Raw genomic sequence first — 15,725 nt, forward strand, 5'->3', positions numbered from 1 at the left:
CATTGACAATCGGGCAAGCTTTGTCTGCTGAAGATCATGCGGTATGATTGAAAGCCCCAGAACAACTACTGAATGGAGCTTGATGTGAGATTGTAAATGTCAGTGGCTACATTACTGCTGTGAAATTTCCAAAAACTTAATATATATATATATATACCACAAGGTATTGAGTTGCAAACCATGTGTTACCATATAACAAATGTATCATCTGGAAAATGAAATCCCTGACACTCACATAACAGTATAATTCTAAACCTAGTGTTTGCTGCTCTGCAGAGATGCAGAGCGATGAAGGTTGATTTTAGACCGATTTTGCTCTCTGCACACAGCCACCCTATTATGTGAAGATGTCAGAAACAGCCACTTGTTGTTACTAAGGAGATCTGTGAGGCTGACTGGGATCTATAGGATGTGGCTAAATGGAAAATCAGGCTTTTTATTGTAAGGAAAAAGATGAAATGAAAGACATTTCTTGCTAACTGATTTTCTAAATGTCTAAATCCATATACATAGGACCATGGTTACGGGTTACTGAAAGGAAGAAAGAATAATAATTGATATGTTCAAATTAATGGTTTGTACTGTTTATTTCCATTTAAAATGAAAATGGGTTCAACGTCTGTACCTTATGATTCCACCATGTATAAAAAGTGTGAGACAGGATGGTGAAACGCACTTGCACATTCACAACAAAAGGGGAAAACGGAGGTAGGGAGGGGAGGGAAGGGAGGGGGGGGGTCGGTGACAAGCTCCAGCGAGGGGAGATTTCAGTGCAGGTGTCCTTGGGTTTTTTTTTTTTTCTGACAGCTCGGAGACAGGACCCGACCGTAAGTAGCCTAAGTCTGTTGAGGAGGAATCACAGCTGATAAAATAATAAATGTTTGATCATCTGCCATGAAATCCGAAAAGAGCAGCGAAGGAAAGATACGCTCGTCTGGATGAGAGACCCCCGCTGGGTGAAGACACGCAGCGTATGTGTTAGCTGAGCCGTGAAAGCTCGCTGCCATTGACTGGAGCTGAGGCTGAAATGGGAGCAAAGCGATGAAAACCGAGCGCAGGGGAGTGAGCATCCTCAAGCAAATGATCACATCACCGATCATTTCGAGGTATTAGACATCGTTTTCAAATTAATAATCCGCGATATTTGCCACTGTCTGGACATTCACAGTCGATACGGCTTGTACGGTGGCATCTATTGTCGCCAGACAAATTCCTTTTTTTTTTTTTTTTCATTGTGCAGATGTGGGCTGCAAGAAGAATAAGGCCTGTTCGGTGGGTGAAACGTTCAGGGACTAATCACCGATCACGATGAACAGTGAATCAGTATTGATAATCTCCACCAATACAGGCTTCTCCTGGATAAGTCTGCTGTACTGTTTCTTCGTGTTATGGATCATATGCCATGTTAGGTGAGGGATGCATGTGAAAATAATGTGAGAGGCATGTTGAATTTTGCACCTGAGATCCACTGAACAAGGAGCACCAGCTACAACAAGCTTATTGTTGTGACACCCTGAAAAGCAAACGAAATCCTGAGCTGGTTTTCTCTCCTGTCATCCTGCTGGTCAGGATGGGACTGACGTGACTCTGCTGGATGTGAGGCGCACATGCCCTCCCTGTCCCTGTTGCTGGACGAACAATGCAAAGCTCTCGGGCGGCCGGTATGGACACAAATTTCACTGATGTTTCCTGGGGGCAGGGTTTCTCTGACTCCAGTCAGGAGCCAGTCTGGTCCTCCACTGCTAACTGCGTGGTGAAGGTGGTGCTCATATCTCTCATTGTGTGTGTGTCCTTGTTTGGGAATGTGGTGGTTCTGCTGGTATTCCAGAGGAAGCCTCAGCTACTTCACGTGGCCAACCGCTTCGTCCTCAACCTGCTCCTCGCAGACCTACTGCAGACCATATTAGTCATGCCCTTTGCCATTGCAGCCACCGTGCCAGGTGTGTGGCCCCTGGATGCCCGACTGTGCCAGGCCCTGGTGGTGCTCATGCACCTTTTTGCATTTGCCGGGGTTAACACCATCATAGTTGTATCTGTGGATCGCTACCTTGCCATCATCCACCCTCTGTCATATCCCACCCGCATGACCCCTCACCTGGGCACCAACCTGATCATCTGCACATGGGTGCTCAGCTTCCTGCAGAGTACACCTCCCCTGTACGGTTGGGGGGCCATTGACTTTGACCGCCATCACAGTGTGTGCTCAGTGGTGTGGTCCTCTAGCTTGTCCTACTCTGCTGTGGTGTCCACCTTTTCTTTCTGGTTGCCTGTGCTCATCATGCTCGGATGTTACTGGATGGTGTTCAGAGCGGCTCGGAGGCAGAACGCTCTCGTGCATCCCATACAGACACAAGCCTACTCCCAGCCCTGTCCACAGGACTTCCAGGGACCCAGCAGTCCGCAGCGGCAGCCCCAGGCCCAGCCGGCCAGTTCACCTGATGGGCCCTACTCAGCCAGAGGATACCCTGTTCGAGTGAGGCACAGACGCTTCCACTACCACTGCAAGGCAGCTCGTGTAGTTTTTGTGATCATGGCTTCATATATCCTCAGCATGGGGCCTTACAGCATACTGAATACTATATCTATGAGCACCAGAGCAGCCATACCCCCGTGGTTGTCCTCCCTTGCCCTTGTGCTCTTTTTTTTACAGTGCTGCCTACACCCCTACATTTATGGTTACATGCACCGTAGTGTGAGGAAGGAATTCCTTGCTTTGCTTTGTGGACTGTTCTGCAAACAGGGCCGTCCAAGCCAGAGCTCAGCTGTAGAGAGCTGCTTCACTACTACAGAGGGACGCTCAGGTGCCCACCCTCACCTGCCCAGCCTGGCTGCTCGAGTCCTCCCTCTGCGGACTTGGGAAGAATGCACAACATCCTCCACTCCCACTTTTGAGAGGAAGTCAAGGGACAGCCGTAAAGAGACCACGTCTACCAGCATCAGCTCTGAGAGGGAGCTCACGGTCCACAGCAAACAAAGCACATAAACTGCCTTGAGGATCCATCACATAGACCACATTTGCTCTTATTTGAGGAGATTGTCATACAGTGTGTTCACACATATGCTAATATGCCTTCTTTACAACAGGGTCATTCATTCTGAAGTTGCATTGTAGTGGCACTTAATCACCAACATAACAATCTTTTACAATTTTTTCATCAGCCTGATTAACTCGAAGTCAGATATATCTCTTTGTAAAAAACTTGGTCCATTTATTGTTGTATTATGAATTTGTAACAGAATCGGCTGTGTGAAAGAAATCTTAGATAATGAGTATCTATTTTCACTAAGTCATATGAAGAAAACAGAAGGTTTTATATGTAAACCACATAAATCAGACTTTGTGCAGTTGTTCTTATGTTTTGTCTCTACAAACCGTCATTACTATTTTATATGAATGCAATTATTGTACAAGCTACTGTTACATAAAACGGGCAAACGGACTAAATTTTAGAGTAAAACCAGAAATTACATTTAATTTGTATTTTGCGTCTTTGCCTGCAAGTCTATTGTCAATGCCACTGGGTTTTTTTTTAATCTAGACTTGCTGTGTAGAGATAGAAATTGCTATGTTGGATCAAAGTGGTTGGTGTCCTGAACACTTTGCTTTAATTATGGGCCATATATGTCTCTGATAAGATATTGATCTGCAGTATATGTGCAACTACTCTATCTCCTTTAAACTTTTTGTGTGTTGTATTTTCTGTGATCCTGCCGGAGGGCAGAGGATGTAGGCTACTGTCCTTGTGTTAGTGCAAGCAAGCTTCGCCTGCATCTAATGAACTCAGGGTTTGCTTGTGGAAAAATACATAGTGCCCGTCTCTGTTCTTGAATCTTGTTGAGCAAGTGAACATAAGTGTGTTTACGTCTTTGTCGCAGTAACTCTTCTTAGTCTTAAAGCGCCTTTTGAGTAAATGAGTAGAATAGTGATTCATGGTGCCTGTTAGTTACAAAACACACAAGGGTTGGTGACTTCCTTTCCCTGATGGGAGGGCCACGCAAACAAGGTTGTCTTAGCCTCTTTGTTTCCTTTAACTCTTGTTCAACTTAGGTGAAATTTAGCATCTTAATTCAGTGCCACTGTATATTTGGACTCAGTATTTGCTGCCTTTGTAATGTCAGCCTCTCTTTGAGGAAGTGCAGTATTTTTGTTAAAAAAAAGTACAGTGTGTACAGAGCAGGGTATGCTCAAAAGATAACTCCTTGCACCAGTTATTTAACATAGACTGCATTATATATAACATATTGATATATAACAGATGTCTCATATTCCACTGTACACATGTAGATTTGTAAAGATACCTCGTGATACAGTATTTTTAATGGAAAAACCTGTCTGCTTAAAGCGACGGAGAGGATGAGTAGTAATCTAAGTGTTATATGGCTGCCATGACTCATTTCATAGAAAGATAATTCATTGAGTTGATTGGGTAGATGATGTGTTGCCAAAGGATGTTATAGATGCATCACAACATGTCATCACAAATATTGTGCATCATTTAGTCTTTTTATATCCTTTAGGGAAAGCGAAAAAATTGTCAGAATGACCCAGGGATGACCCAGGGTGTTCCTGTTTTATTATTAAGAAGATGAAGATGATATTTATATATATATATATAATTATTTATATATTATTATATATTTATATATTATTATAATATATTATTAATTATTATAATTATTATTATATAATTATTATTATTATTATTATTATTATTATTATTAATACTATTATTAGACTGTGATTGAGAAACAATTCACAGTGTATCAGACCTGACTGGAGTAGTATGGATTTGAGCCTTTGTTTATTCAACAGGTCACTGGAGAAATCCATAGTACAGTATTACAACTGACAATCAAACTTGCAAAATAAGTTTGCCAATGTTTCTCTGTAAAGACAAAGGGATACAGTGTGTCATACAATTTATCATCAAAAAAGAGAAAATTACATTTTCAAGTGCTTTAAAACTACATATTTTTGTGATTTCTATTGTGCTTTTGTATTATTTCTGGTTGCATTATTCAACATCTAAAGTTGTCTGTTGTTTAATAAAAGTGAATTATATGTAGTGTTTGTAAAAGTGTTAAATTCAATTTCGCAGGTAGGTTTTCTCATAGCAAGCAAACGCTGGAGACTAAGTTGATCTTAGGTGTGTCAGGGTTTCTCATTGTCCACATCAACTAGTGCCTGGCTTTAGATATGAGCAGGATCTCATGTACTTAGATGGAGTCTATAGAGTCTCTGCATTTCACACCAGACAAAACAACATTCTGTCTAACCTACAGACATCCATGGAACTTTAGAGTAAGAAAATTATAGAAATCAAAGTTATGATAGGATTATCTTTCTTTTTGAACATCACCAGCTTGCCAGGAATGAAATGAAATTTAAACAAAAGCCAGAGGTTCTTAATTCAAGGTTTTGTGTATCTGTGGCAAAGTTCAACATTTTCAAAGTCAGAACAATAAAGTTAGTTAAGTTTACAGAAATTCATGAACATTTTGATGGAAATGTTTAAAATGTGCCAATGCTTGCTCCTGTCCTTATACTGTATATCTAGGGCTCATACCTGTGCAAATACAAAGACTACAATATGTGGATATATGGGCGACTGAAGAGGGAGAATAAGATGTGGCCAAGAATAGCACACTACAGTGCACATTGTCTGCATTAAATCATTAACTGTCAAGAGAATTCTTGCAATTATTATATATACATCCTTACATCTCTGAGTATGCTTATTTGCTGTGTTCTGGTTTCAGCCGACTACACTAAACTATGGGTAGCAGCTGGACACTGCATCTATGGCTTCATGTCCAGACATGAAAAGTAAAGAACAAGGTTGAGTGAATGTTCATCTGTGCATTCTAGTGGCTCAAAGAAAAGAACATGGCCTTCATCTTGGATTAACTGCATTTATTTGTAAAAATGTTATCACCTTGGGTGATGACTCCACACTGCTCGAAGCAAAAGACAGCAGTATTTTATGTAGTTACAGTTCAGCAAACTGCTTATTAAAATCTAAAAGGGTGCATCTCAATGGTGCATATGTATTTAATCAGTAAATTCATGGACAGCGGTATGATCAGCTAGGTGAGGATCTCTCCTGTGGCCAAACATGTTAGGCATGTCACAGAGATCGTCCTTAATGTGCAACACACTGTAGTTGTAGCATATTCTTTGATGATACAGATGTGCTTCTTAACCAAGTGTGACCTTTGTTATTCAAACTTAAGTGTAGCCATCAAATACAAGAAAATGGACATGTATCGTCGTAATGTCAGTGTTTTATATTGTTTCTGAACTACAATACAAGCTGATATTTTAAGGATTTACAGCCCAATCTTTACCTCAACAAGAAAAAGAAAAAAGAATGGAAAGTTTCATAAATGTGACAATCTTTAAGTAGCATTCTCTCACTCGCTCGCTCTGTACAGTATATGTACACAAAGGTTTTCATCATTACAGTATAAGTAATGGATGAAAAATAACATTTAGACATAATATAAAAGAAAAAAAAATACAGAACATTTTACCTTCAGAGACTTAAAAACATTTCAGCTTTTCTTGTTAAACCCACCAAAACAAACTGCTCATTAGATCATTGGAACCCCCACTGATTTTCAAGGCGCCACTCAACATATTACTGGTCAACAGTGAACACAAAATTATATATATTTAAAAAAAAAAAAAAGAGAAAACAATAGCAACATATGTTTAAAGCACAAAAGAGGACGGGCTCTGCTCTTCAGGTCTTTCCATTATAAATGATGGTTTCAATTCAGGTCCATACAGACCACTTTATCACACCGCCAGCACTGAAGAGGCCAGTGCTGCGACAGCAAGGAGTCAGTCTCTCCCTCAGTCCTCTAGTCCACCTTGACCACACTGTAGATCTTATTTACAAACCAGAAGCAGGCAAAGAAGCCAATTGTACCTGAGAAGAAAACATGTGACAGATTAGAGGAATGATTTGATAAATGTTATTAAAAAAAGATAAAAAAATAAAGCAGAAATCAAGAAACGATATGTGGAACTAGCTGCCTTTGGGAATCTGTCTGGTACAAATATGAGTAAAGTGCAAAATTAATGAAAGGCCACATGGTCCTGAACTGAATGTCCTTCAGGAACCATATTCCATCCACTAGAAGCTTGAAAAATAAGTTTTGACAGAGTTGAGACTGCAATCTCCACAACTGTGCAAAAAAACCCAGAACCAACACTTCATTTTGTCAGGGAAGAGAGCATATTTCTCTGAGCTCCACCAATGTTGAGAAGCCAGATTGGTCAAAATCATGGATCATTTCATCTGGGTATAAAAGTCCTATCTGACTGCTCAATGGGGGCCATGCAGCCCAATCCCGAATTAAGTTGTGATCAAAGTTGGGATGAGGTAAAAAAGAAAAAGACAGACAACAAAATAAAAATTTAAAAATGGGAAATGAGAGAGATTAGGATTATTTAGATCAAAACTGGGAGCAAGGAGGGAAACTGATAATCTTTTCCTTGAATCCTTGGATTATTTCTTGGTGATAATCTTTTGACATCTCGTCCCCTTGCTACTTACAGCTCTGTCTTAAGATAGTGTCAAACAGTGCAGCAGTGACAAGCAGGGCTACAGGCTAACTTTTTTTTATCTGGCCTCATGACAGAATAACACCAGAAAGTAAGTCATCATCTGACATCATGGTGAGCCTCATTTCTGGGCGACGTAAAGACTAGGCGTGTATTTGCTGGTTATCTACCCCTGTATAATATCCTCTTTCCACACACATCCCTAGTCTCATCTGAGAGGGTGTGCAAAAGAGCTGGACAGGGTCAGACAGTGCCGTTACCATGTCAACAAATGTCAATCTTTGTGTCTTTTAACATAGAGACGAAACCGGCAACAATGTTCTGGTCATCCTGGTTTTGTGATGACGTGTGTCACGACATACACAGATCTGCACAACCTGAGTCACACAGCTGGATTTTAAGTGCAAGCACAGAAAACTCATCTAGACAGCAGTGGTCAGGAATCCTGAGTGCATATAGACTTATTATCTTCCATGGCAACCAGTGCATGTGGTGCCTGTATCTTTTGATCTACAGAACAAAAAGAACCAAAAAATAAATAAATAAAACAAGGCTCTGGTTTGTCAAATCAAACCATAGATAGTAGAATTGACCCAAATAAGTCTGCAAAACTAGATCTGACCAAGAAGGACTTTGAACATTCTAGTCTCATTTCACAAAGTCTCTCTGATTTTCATTAAACTTCAAACAGATTTAAAAATGACAGTTCAAATGGGACCCTTGCACATAAATGCTCTTTAGCTTCATTTGACATAGTGCTTTTGTACTGCCGGTAGAGAAGTAAGAAGGCAGAGGCTTGGCTTCCGCTAAATGACAAGCAAACAATTGTTGCACAATAGTTTAGTGACTTCTCCCTGGTGGAGTATGTCAAGGAACAGGATAGAGATCCTGAATCTTCATTCTACAGTTGAAGTGGCATTAGCTGGTACTTTGTAACCACTGAGCAAACAATACCATTCATATCTATAAATCTACACACCCCTTTCTGCCTCTGATATACAGGACGCTACTTCCCTGAGCTTCTTCACTGGTCATAAAAAAAAATAACACTGCAGTGAACCAACTTTTTTCAACAATGCATATAATGTATATAGATGATCATTTGTGATTTGTGAGCTCCAAAACAAAAGCAACAAATCACAATATGATATTCAGGTATCATTGCAATGTGTCAAGAGAAGCAGGATACTTTAAGAGCTGACAAGTCACTTAACTCAAAAGCCCCTTTTACACAGCCTGTTAAATGCTGTAATGTTGGACCTTCAATTCACCTCCCCGTTCTATATAACAGGTAAGAACACAGAATGCGGGGGCATTGTAATTCCTCCTTTATCCCAGCAGCGGAGGTAGTCACAGAGCCAAAACGGCGTCTGTGTAAAAGGGAGAGCAAGCATGGCAAGCCAGACGCTGTTGTGTTACAAGTCACGCCTCTGATGCTGGAATGCAGGCATGTTATCTAAAAATCACACACGGGGACGGCGTTTTGCGAGCTTCATTTGCATCAGTGTAAATAAGCAAAGGCAACATAACAAGTGTTCTTCTTAATGTCAGTATAGCAGGATCTCTGTACAAAGAGGGGGGGGGGCTAAAGCCTCACCTGTGAAGAGGAAGAAGATAAGGACCATAATCATAGTATATCCAAAGTAGAGGAAGGTGCTGGCTGCTCCAATTATTTGCAGCTTTGAGAAGAAGTAATGCACAGCGTAGATGAACAGATAGACTGCTGTGAAGCCGCTGGTCAGGAAGGAACGCCACCACCAGTGGTAGTCCTGGACACATGACAAAAGATGACATGTTAGGATTCAGCATATGAGGATGGATCAAATTAAGTCTGGACCAGGAGGGAAAAACAGGCATAAGTAAGCCTCATTGGTGTTGATACAGTCATACGCTATGCAAAAATATTAACAGCTTTCATGTATTTGGCTGTATACAGCTCTACACTCCCGTGCCTGAAAAATGTGGGAATGAAGGTAAGATATGCAGAAAATGTGAAATGATCTTTTCGACTTTGGGTTTACTTTAATGAAATCCATTGTTATAAACTAAAGTTTGATGAAAGAGACAAAGTTCTCTGAATATTCAGGTACCTCAGCACATAGGTGGAAGTAGCAGAGCAGAATTGTGGCCTCAGAGCAGGTGATGAGTAGAATAATGAAAACCAGGAACAGGAACCCGAACATATAGTACATCTGATGAGACCTAAAACACAAACACATACATATGAACTTATAGGAGACAACATTAGACAAAGAGCAACACCCTGCTGTAAAGAGTACCTGTCATTCAGGAGTTCCTGACAATCAGGAAAAACAGCATTCCTTTATTCTTACCAAATGCTGTTGAGAATGAAAAATAGTTGGATGAAGATGCAGCCAAAGGGCAGGATGCCACCCATCACAATACCAGGGATAGGTTTTGTAAAGAAAGACTGCTCAGGAATTTGACGGGGGATCTGGTTTGTTCGCACTGGTTGCTCAATTGCCTGCACAGGTCCAGAAAAAGAGATCAAATGATTATATTTCAAACACAAATACATTTAATCTAAAAATCAATCATTTCAAGATAAACATATTAATAAACTAGGAGGCCTAACTCACAGGTTTCTTGAATCCAAAGTAAGCACCAACAAAGGTAAGGGGCACTGAGATTCCAAACCACAGCGCCAAAATGGCCACCAGAGTGCCAAAGGGGATTGCTGCTGAGGAACCCTCCACCCAAAGGATCAGGTTCATCAGGAAGAAGTCCGCAAACACAATACTAGGGAAAAGATATGAACAAAGGACAATGACACAAAGAAAGATCATGAGAGGGCATATACAGTGCAACATGTCACTCATGCACTCATGGACAGAAATGAAGTACAAAGATGAAACAAACGAACAAAAGCTAAGCAAATGTAGCAAGTGAGCATACCCTGGGCACAAGAGTGCTGTCAGCAAGACGTTTGTCTTCCACTTTTCACCTCCAAAAGCTGAAAATAGAAAAAGAGATGGATGAGAATATCATTATAAAAAGACCACATAGACTGCAACTCTGTCTGTGTCAACTGTTTAGACTGAAATTAACTTTGCAGTCAGGTTTTCACTGGACACTTACTTTTGTAAAGGCGTGCAGACACATAGCCAGCGGGTGTTCCCAGCAGAACCCAGAGGACCACAGCACATGTCATGAGAGCCCCTCTGTTGGCTGGTGACAGGAAACCCAGGCAGGCCAGGACTGCAGTGGACAAACAATTATTAGTTGACTCATTCAGACATACCACCACTACCACTTAACTACTGAAACATCAATGCAAAGACAGCGTTTAATGCCACTCTCCTCTTAGTCTGGTAGTTATCTGCTAACTTCACACGATAAAACCTAATATAGAAAAATATTAAATTGGCTCGAAAATGTATATGCCTCATATGCAAGTCAGTATATTGTAAAGGCTCACACAGATGGATCCTCAAACTTGTTCTGAAGGTGGAAATATTTTTCACTTGAATTATTCTACTAACCGTGATGGCAAAATAAAGATCTGGTGAGCAAATTAAATGTGGTTTGTATTGGGGATCGGAGCTAAGTTTTAACTTGCATTATCTTGCTAGTTTCACATGTCTATTTTAATTTAGTTTTCACATGCAATCTGTTGCAATGTTCAATATACAAAACTGACTGATATCTATTCAGTATCAGCATTTTGGTTATCAATAACAAGGCAGCCTCTTAGTTTATACTGACTGCAAAAATTACTGTAACTGATTGATGTTCTGCTGTTGTGTTTGCAAAAGAAAATGTGACATATTTTCCAATCATTGATAAACTGTATATGTAGAACACAAAGGAAAAGTGGGACTAATTATAGTTCATAAGAATGAATCTCTATTTCAGGGTATGTAACTAACACCTGTATTACATATTAAGCCTTATGTAAAATATTCCTTACAGAGTGTGATGAATGTCATGATGAAGATCTGGGTGCCCTGTCCAAGGAACACAGACAACAACATGCCTTTCCTCGGGGGACGGAAAACATCCCCATGCACCTGCTTCCACCCCGACTCCTCCTGTGCATCCTCCTGAGAAGGGTGGGAGACAGCGATAAAGCAACAGTCACAATCAAGGAATTACTTAACATTTTCAAATAATAAAAGGTTAACCAACCACCAATCAGTGAATACGACCTCATAATCTCACACCTGCCAGCAAAGCAAAATACGGTGAAGACTGAGAAAACTCAATTGACCAAAAGCTGTAAATTTTGGTGTGAAAAACTCCTTATTCATTTCTTAGGTATAAGCCCCTTTCTTGAAAATTGTATGTTTGAAAAAGTATCCACACCCCATTTTGCATGTTGTGCTATGTGGCACACCCAAACACCAGATTTAATAACCACAAATAGTTTTGTTCAAAGCGGTTTTCGATAAGCTTACATAGGGTAGAAGGAATTTTTCCTTGGTCGATGGAAGCTTTATCAAGTCTGCCTGTGAAATGTAACACAATATATATAATTCTGGGTACTGTGCACCTGGTATGTTAGGTGGTATGATAACCAGCAGAATTAAAGCAATAGCCATATAAATGTGAAAAAAATGACCAGTAAGCACTCAGTTAAAGCAAATTAATTCCTCAGCCTCCAATTTAGTGAGTTTCGGGTAAATTCTAATAATTTCATTATCCACTGTGGGGAAAAAATTAGAAGCAAAAAACATTAAATAACCCTTTAAACCCCAATAACATAAACTCAATAATGTATGGTCATCTAGCTAAAGACAAGGCTGTACGCCAAGGTTCCTGGAAAACTGTTTGCTTAAGAATATTAGGTTTTCCACAAAAACGATACACGCTACTTTAATAAAACGAGAGCTAATCAGATTCAATCTGTAACCTTTCTGTTTTTGTTTTCTTTATAACAAATGCATCTACAAGAAGTCTTAATGTGTATGCAACATTCATACACACATCTGGAGCTTAAAAATGTTATTACCTGGTCCACCTGGTTGTATCTAGCAATGTCCTTGTGCAGGGTTCTCAGCATGATCATTGCAACCATGCCAGACAGGAAGAGGACAATGACCAAGGAGTTCATAATACTGGAAAAACACACAAGACATACCATGGCATCAGCTAACAAGCATCAAGAACCACAGAGTTTTAGGGAGAAAGGGTTTCTATGGTGTACAATGTGAAAAATGTCCTCATACCTAAACCACTGGATGTTGGTGTGAGGCATGGAGACCAGGATGTAGTCCCACCTACTGGCCCACTTGATTGAATTGTTTTCCTGTTAAAAGGAAGTAAATGTATTGGTAAAAACACTGAACACAAAATTTAGTTTTTCTCATTCTCATTATTCCTTGGAAATTGTTATGCATTAGTTGCATAAAATTTGTGATATAATTCATTTGGTCCTACAGTTTAGAGGCCTACCTCAAATGTGACAGAGTAGGTGTAAACTACCGAGACATCACTATTAAACTCTCCAGGGACCTCCATCGGGTTGGTTCCATCACAGTTTGGGTTTTTCTCATCTGAATGTTTGATACTGTTGCACACAAAATCATTCAGGTAAGACTATTCAGTCATTCAGTTGCAGCATGTTGAGGTAGATTAGACATGAATCAAAGGATGAAAAAGTGAAATCATATTTACTGTATCTACTATGAACCAACATTTACCTCTTTGGCTCCAGAGTGGCAGCAACCAGCCGAGCCCCTCTCCATCCTTCTGTTTCTCCATTGTGGAAAGTGATCCTGATGTCCACATGGTTGAAGACGTAAAATGTATTCTTCTTGTTGAACTCGGACTGAAAAAAATAAAATTTTTTACTCAATATCAGGTACTCTGATTCTTCTGTGCAATATTTGTAAACAAACATCTATGTGTTGCTAAGTATCTTTTATACTGAAATTGTCTAAATCAAAGAATTTTATAAAATGACTTCCAACTTCACCTTCATACTGCTTACATCAGTTGTATTATTCTGTTAATGTATGGCCCGGTCTGATGTCATGTTTAAGACTTTGCTAAAGGATCAAATACTGTTTGAGACACCTTTGACAGGATCAGAGGATCCTGGGTAACTGAGTATATCAGAATGAGGACCACTTCACTTGTAGATGACCACTTGGGTAATGTTTATCATGTTAAGTGGAGTACAAACTCAAAGACAGAAACTCACATTGATGACACAAGCATCTTTAGGTCTGCCGTCTGGCGTAACGAGGCAGCCAATTGGGAAGCCCGGGTTGCAGTACTTCTGACCATCTTCCACATCATAGCACCATGTCACTGGCATGTTGTCAATGATCCTGAAGAAATAATTCGTTAACCTCAATAACGTTCTTGATCTGTCTTCTGTCAGTGTTGATGTCCATTTGCTGACAATTTTCCTTTACTGCTGTCATCCATCTTTCAAACAAAATGCCCATACTACTAATACTGTAACTCACAAATAAAGAATTTCAGTACAGTGCAGTGCATATTTTACTAACCAGTGGTGTTGATAGTTCAGCTGCATCCCCATCTTGAGAAAATCCAGTTTGGTTGCATCCTCCTGGGTGCCTTTCTTGTAGTTCTTTGTGCACACTGCTTTGCATTTAACATCTTGCTTAAAGTTGAACTGTAAAATACAGATGAGAGTGGTGTTGCATCAAGAGAGTACATAAACAAATTGGGCTGATATGGAATCAAAAATAAGCAACACCATAACCGTCATGCAGGCTTAGATTTACAAGTAACACACACCTTGTATGGTGAAGACTCAATTCTTTCACCAAACAGCACCTGTCCAAGGTTCTCTGAAGGCCTCATTTCCTTGGCATCTTTGCAGAAGTCGAACCTTTAACAAATTCACAAAATGTGAGGATTATAATAAAGCTGGAAAATGTATATACAGCCATTCCAGAAATTGCATCAAGCTAAAACTAAATAATACTTACACGTCATACTCATAAGGCAGGACTGACTCCACTGAGTCTAAGCGATTGACAAACAGCTGAATCACTGTCTGTAAAAAAAAAAAGCAAAAGCACTTTGTTTATCAGTCTATGTTTGTCTCACGAGGTGAATCTACGGGTAAAACCTGCAAAAACCTGTGCTATGAGTGCTGAGAAGTTAACAGGCCAAGAGCTGCCATTATTTGAATCGGTAGTAATGTGCTACTGCCAACGGTCTCATGCTAGGCTGGCGAAAAACCTGACCCATCTGAAAGTATATACGTATATATATTTATATATTCCCTTAGCAATGTCAGCCAGCGCTAAAACAAAAACAATTAAGATATTGGTCAGAGTATTATTCCAGTGTTCCGGCTCCAGGTAATAGCCGGGGCCTACGGAGGGCACTGGTTTGCTAGCAAGATTAAGGAAGATAGCAAATTTATAAATATATATATATATATATATATATATGACAATTACAACTTCAGCAGAATATCCACTACGTTGGATAAGTATTGTGTGTTTCATGATTTCACCATACCTGGCAATCTTCACCACCTTTGCTGTCTTCACAAAAACTCACTGGGGCTAAACCCGGAAGATAAAACGCCGAGCACGAACATAAATACGAGACCAACGAATAAACCAGCACAAAACCGAAGTGTATCCGCCTCTTCATTTTATCACGGACACGGTTCTTCGAAGATTTTATATACGTATGTAAAAGGAGAGTACTGTAGGGGGGAAGGGAATGTTCGCTAGCTTTTAACGGTTGGCTAGGTCCGTCTACTCGGGACGCAGTGGCTAAGCTGACCTGCCAGCATCGGTGACGTCCAACTATATGTCAGCCACAAGATTAACACCGGAAGTTAAAGGTTTCACCTTCGGAATAAAAACGCATTCTATCCTCTAAACTACACACATAACAAAGTAATGCTTATAGCTGTTTCTCTGAACGTATAAATGATTCCAAGGTATATTGTGTAAAAACGTAGATTGTATACACGATTATAAATTATTACATTTTCAAATTTAGCAACATGTACCTTGACAATAGTTTTATTTTGAAAGTTATAAAATCGGATGCCATGTTTTACTCTGACACACTTGACATCATGGAAGTAACACTGACGTTGCTTATCGATACTTCCATAAAGATATTTGTTTTCTTGTAAAAAAAAAAATATATATATATATATATATATATATATATATATATATATTCG

General features: G+C 39.8%; 2 protein-coding genes across 3 annotated transcripts; one reads left to right on the forward strand and one right to left on the reverse strand.

The window, feature by feature from the left end:
* Window positions 1-1,639: 1,639 nt before the first annotated feature.
* Window positions 1,640-4,196, forward strand: gpr101 (G protein-coupled receptor 101). Its single transcript, XM_022760351.1, has one exon. The coding sequence runs from the start codon at window positions 1,640-1,642 to the stop codon at window positions 2,981-2,983; it is 1,344 nt and encodes a 447-aa protein (XP_022616072.1). The 3' UTR covers window positions 2,984-4,196.
* Window positions 4,197-5,899: 1,703 nt separating this feature from the next.
* LOC111232765 (transmembrane 9 superfamily member 2-like) lies at window positions 5,900-15,324 on the reverse strand. Of its 2 annotated transcripts, XM_022760413.1 has the most exons (18): window positions 15,041-15,324; window positions 14,500-14,567; window positions 14,306-14,399; window positions 14,053-14,180; window positions 13,740-13,869; window positions 13,237-13,364; window positions 12,989-13,103; window positions 12,763-12,842; window positions 12,546-12,651; window positions 11,992-12,042; window positions 11,505-11,637; window positions 10,673-10,792; window positions 10,490-10,547; window positions 10,174-10,333; window positions 9,907-10,058; window positions 9,664-9,775; window positions 9,171-9,342; window positions 5,900-6,935 (listed from the first exon to the last, which is right to left on the reverse strand). In XM_022760413.1, the coding sequence occupies exons 1-18, from the start codon at window positions 15,176-15,178 to the stop codon at window positions 6,868-6,870; spliced, it is 2,013 nt and encodes a 670-aa protein (XP_022616134.1). In that variant the 5' UTR covers window positions 15,179-15,324; the 3' UTR covers window positions 5,900-6,867. The 2 variants fall into 2 exon arrangements, with proteins under 2 accessions (XP_022616134.1, XP_022616135.1); XM_022760414.1 differs by lacking the exon at window positions 11,992-12,042.
* Window positions 15,325-15,725: the final 401 nt, after the last annotated feature.

Source organism: Seriola dumerili, unplaced genomic scaffold (genome assembly GCF_002260705.1).
Source record: "Seriola dumerili isolate Sdu_G_001 unplaced genomic scaffold, Sdu_1.0 BDQW01000331.1, whole genome shotgun sequence".
Taxonomy (NCBI): domain Eukaryota; kingdom Metazoa; phylum Chordata; class Actinopteri; order Carangiformes; family Carangidae; genus Seriola; species Seriola dumerili.

Bases quoted from the DNA above. Each gene is read 5' to 3' on its own strand.
- LOC111232765 (XM_022760413.1), bottom strand. From the start codon at position 15,178: ATGAAGAGGCGGATACACTTCGGTTTTGTGCTGGTTTATTCGTTGGTC. The intron at 13,870-14,052 runs GTTAGTAAAATA...TTATTTCTTCAG, and splicing joins CTGAACTATCAACACCACTG to GATCATTGACAACATGCCAG. The intron at 11,638-11,991 runs GTAAGCTTATCG...CACCCTTCTCAG, and splicing joins AAAAATTCCTTCTACCCTAT to GAGGATGCACAGGAGGAGTC.
- gpr101 (XM_022760351.1), top strand. From the start codon at position 1,640: ATGCAAAGCTCTCGGGCGGCCGGTATGGACACAAATTTCACTGATGTT.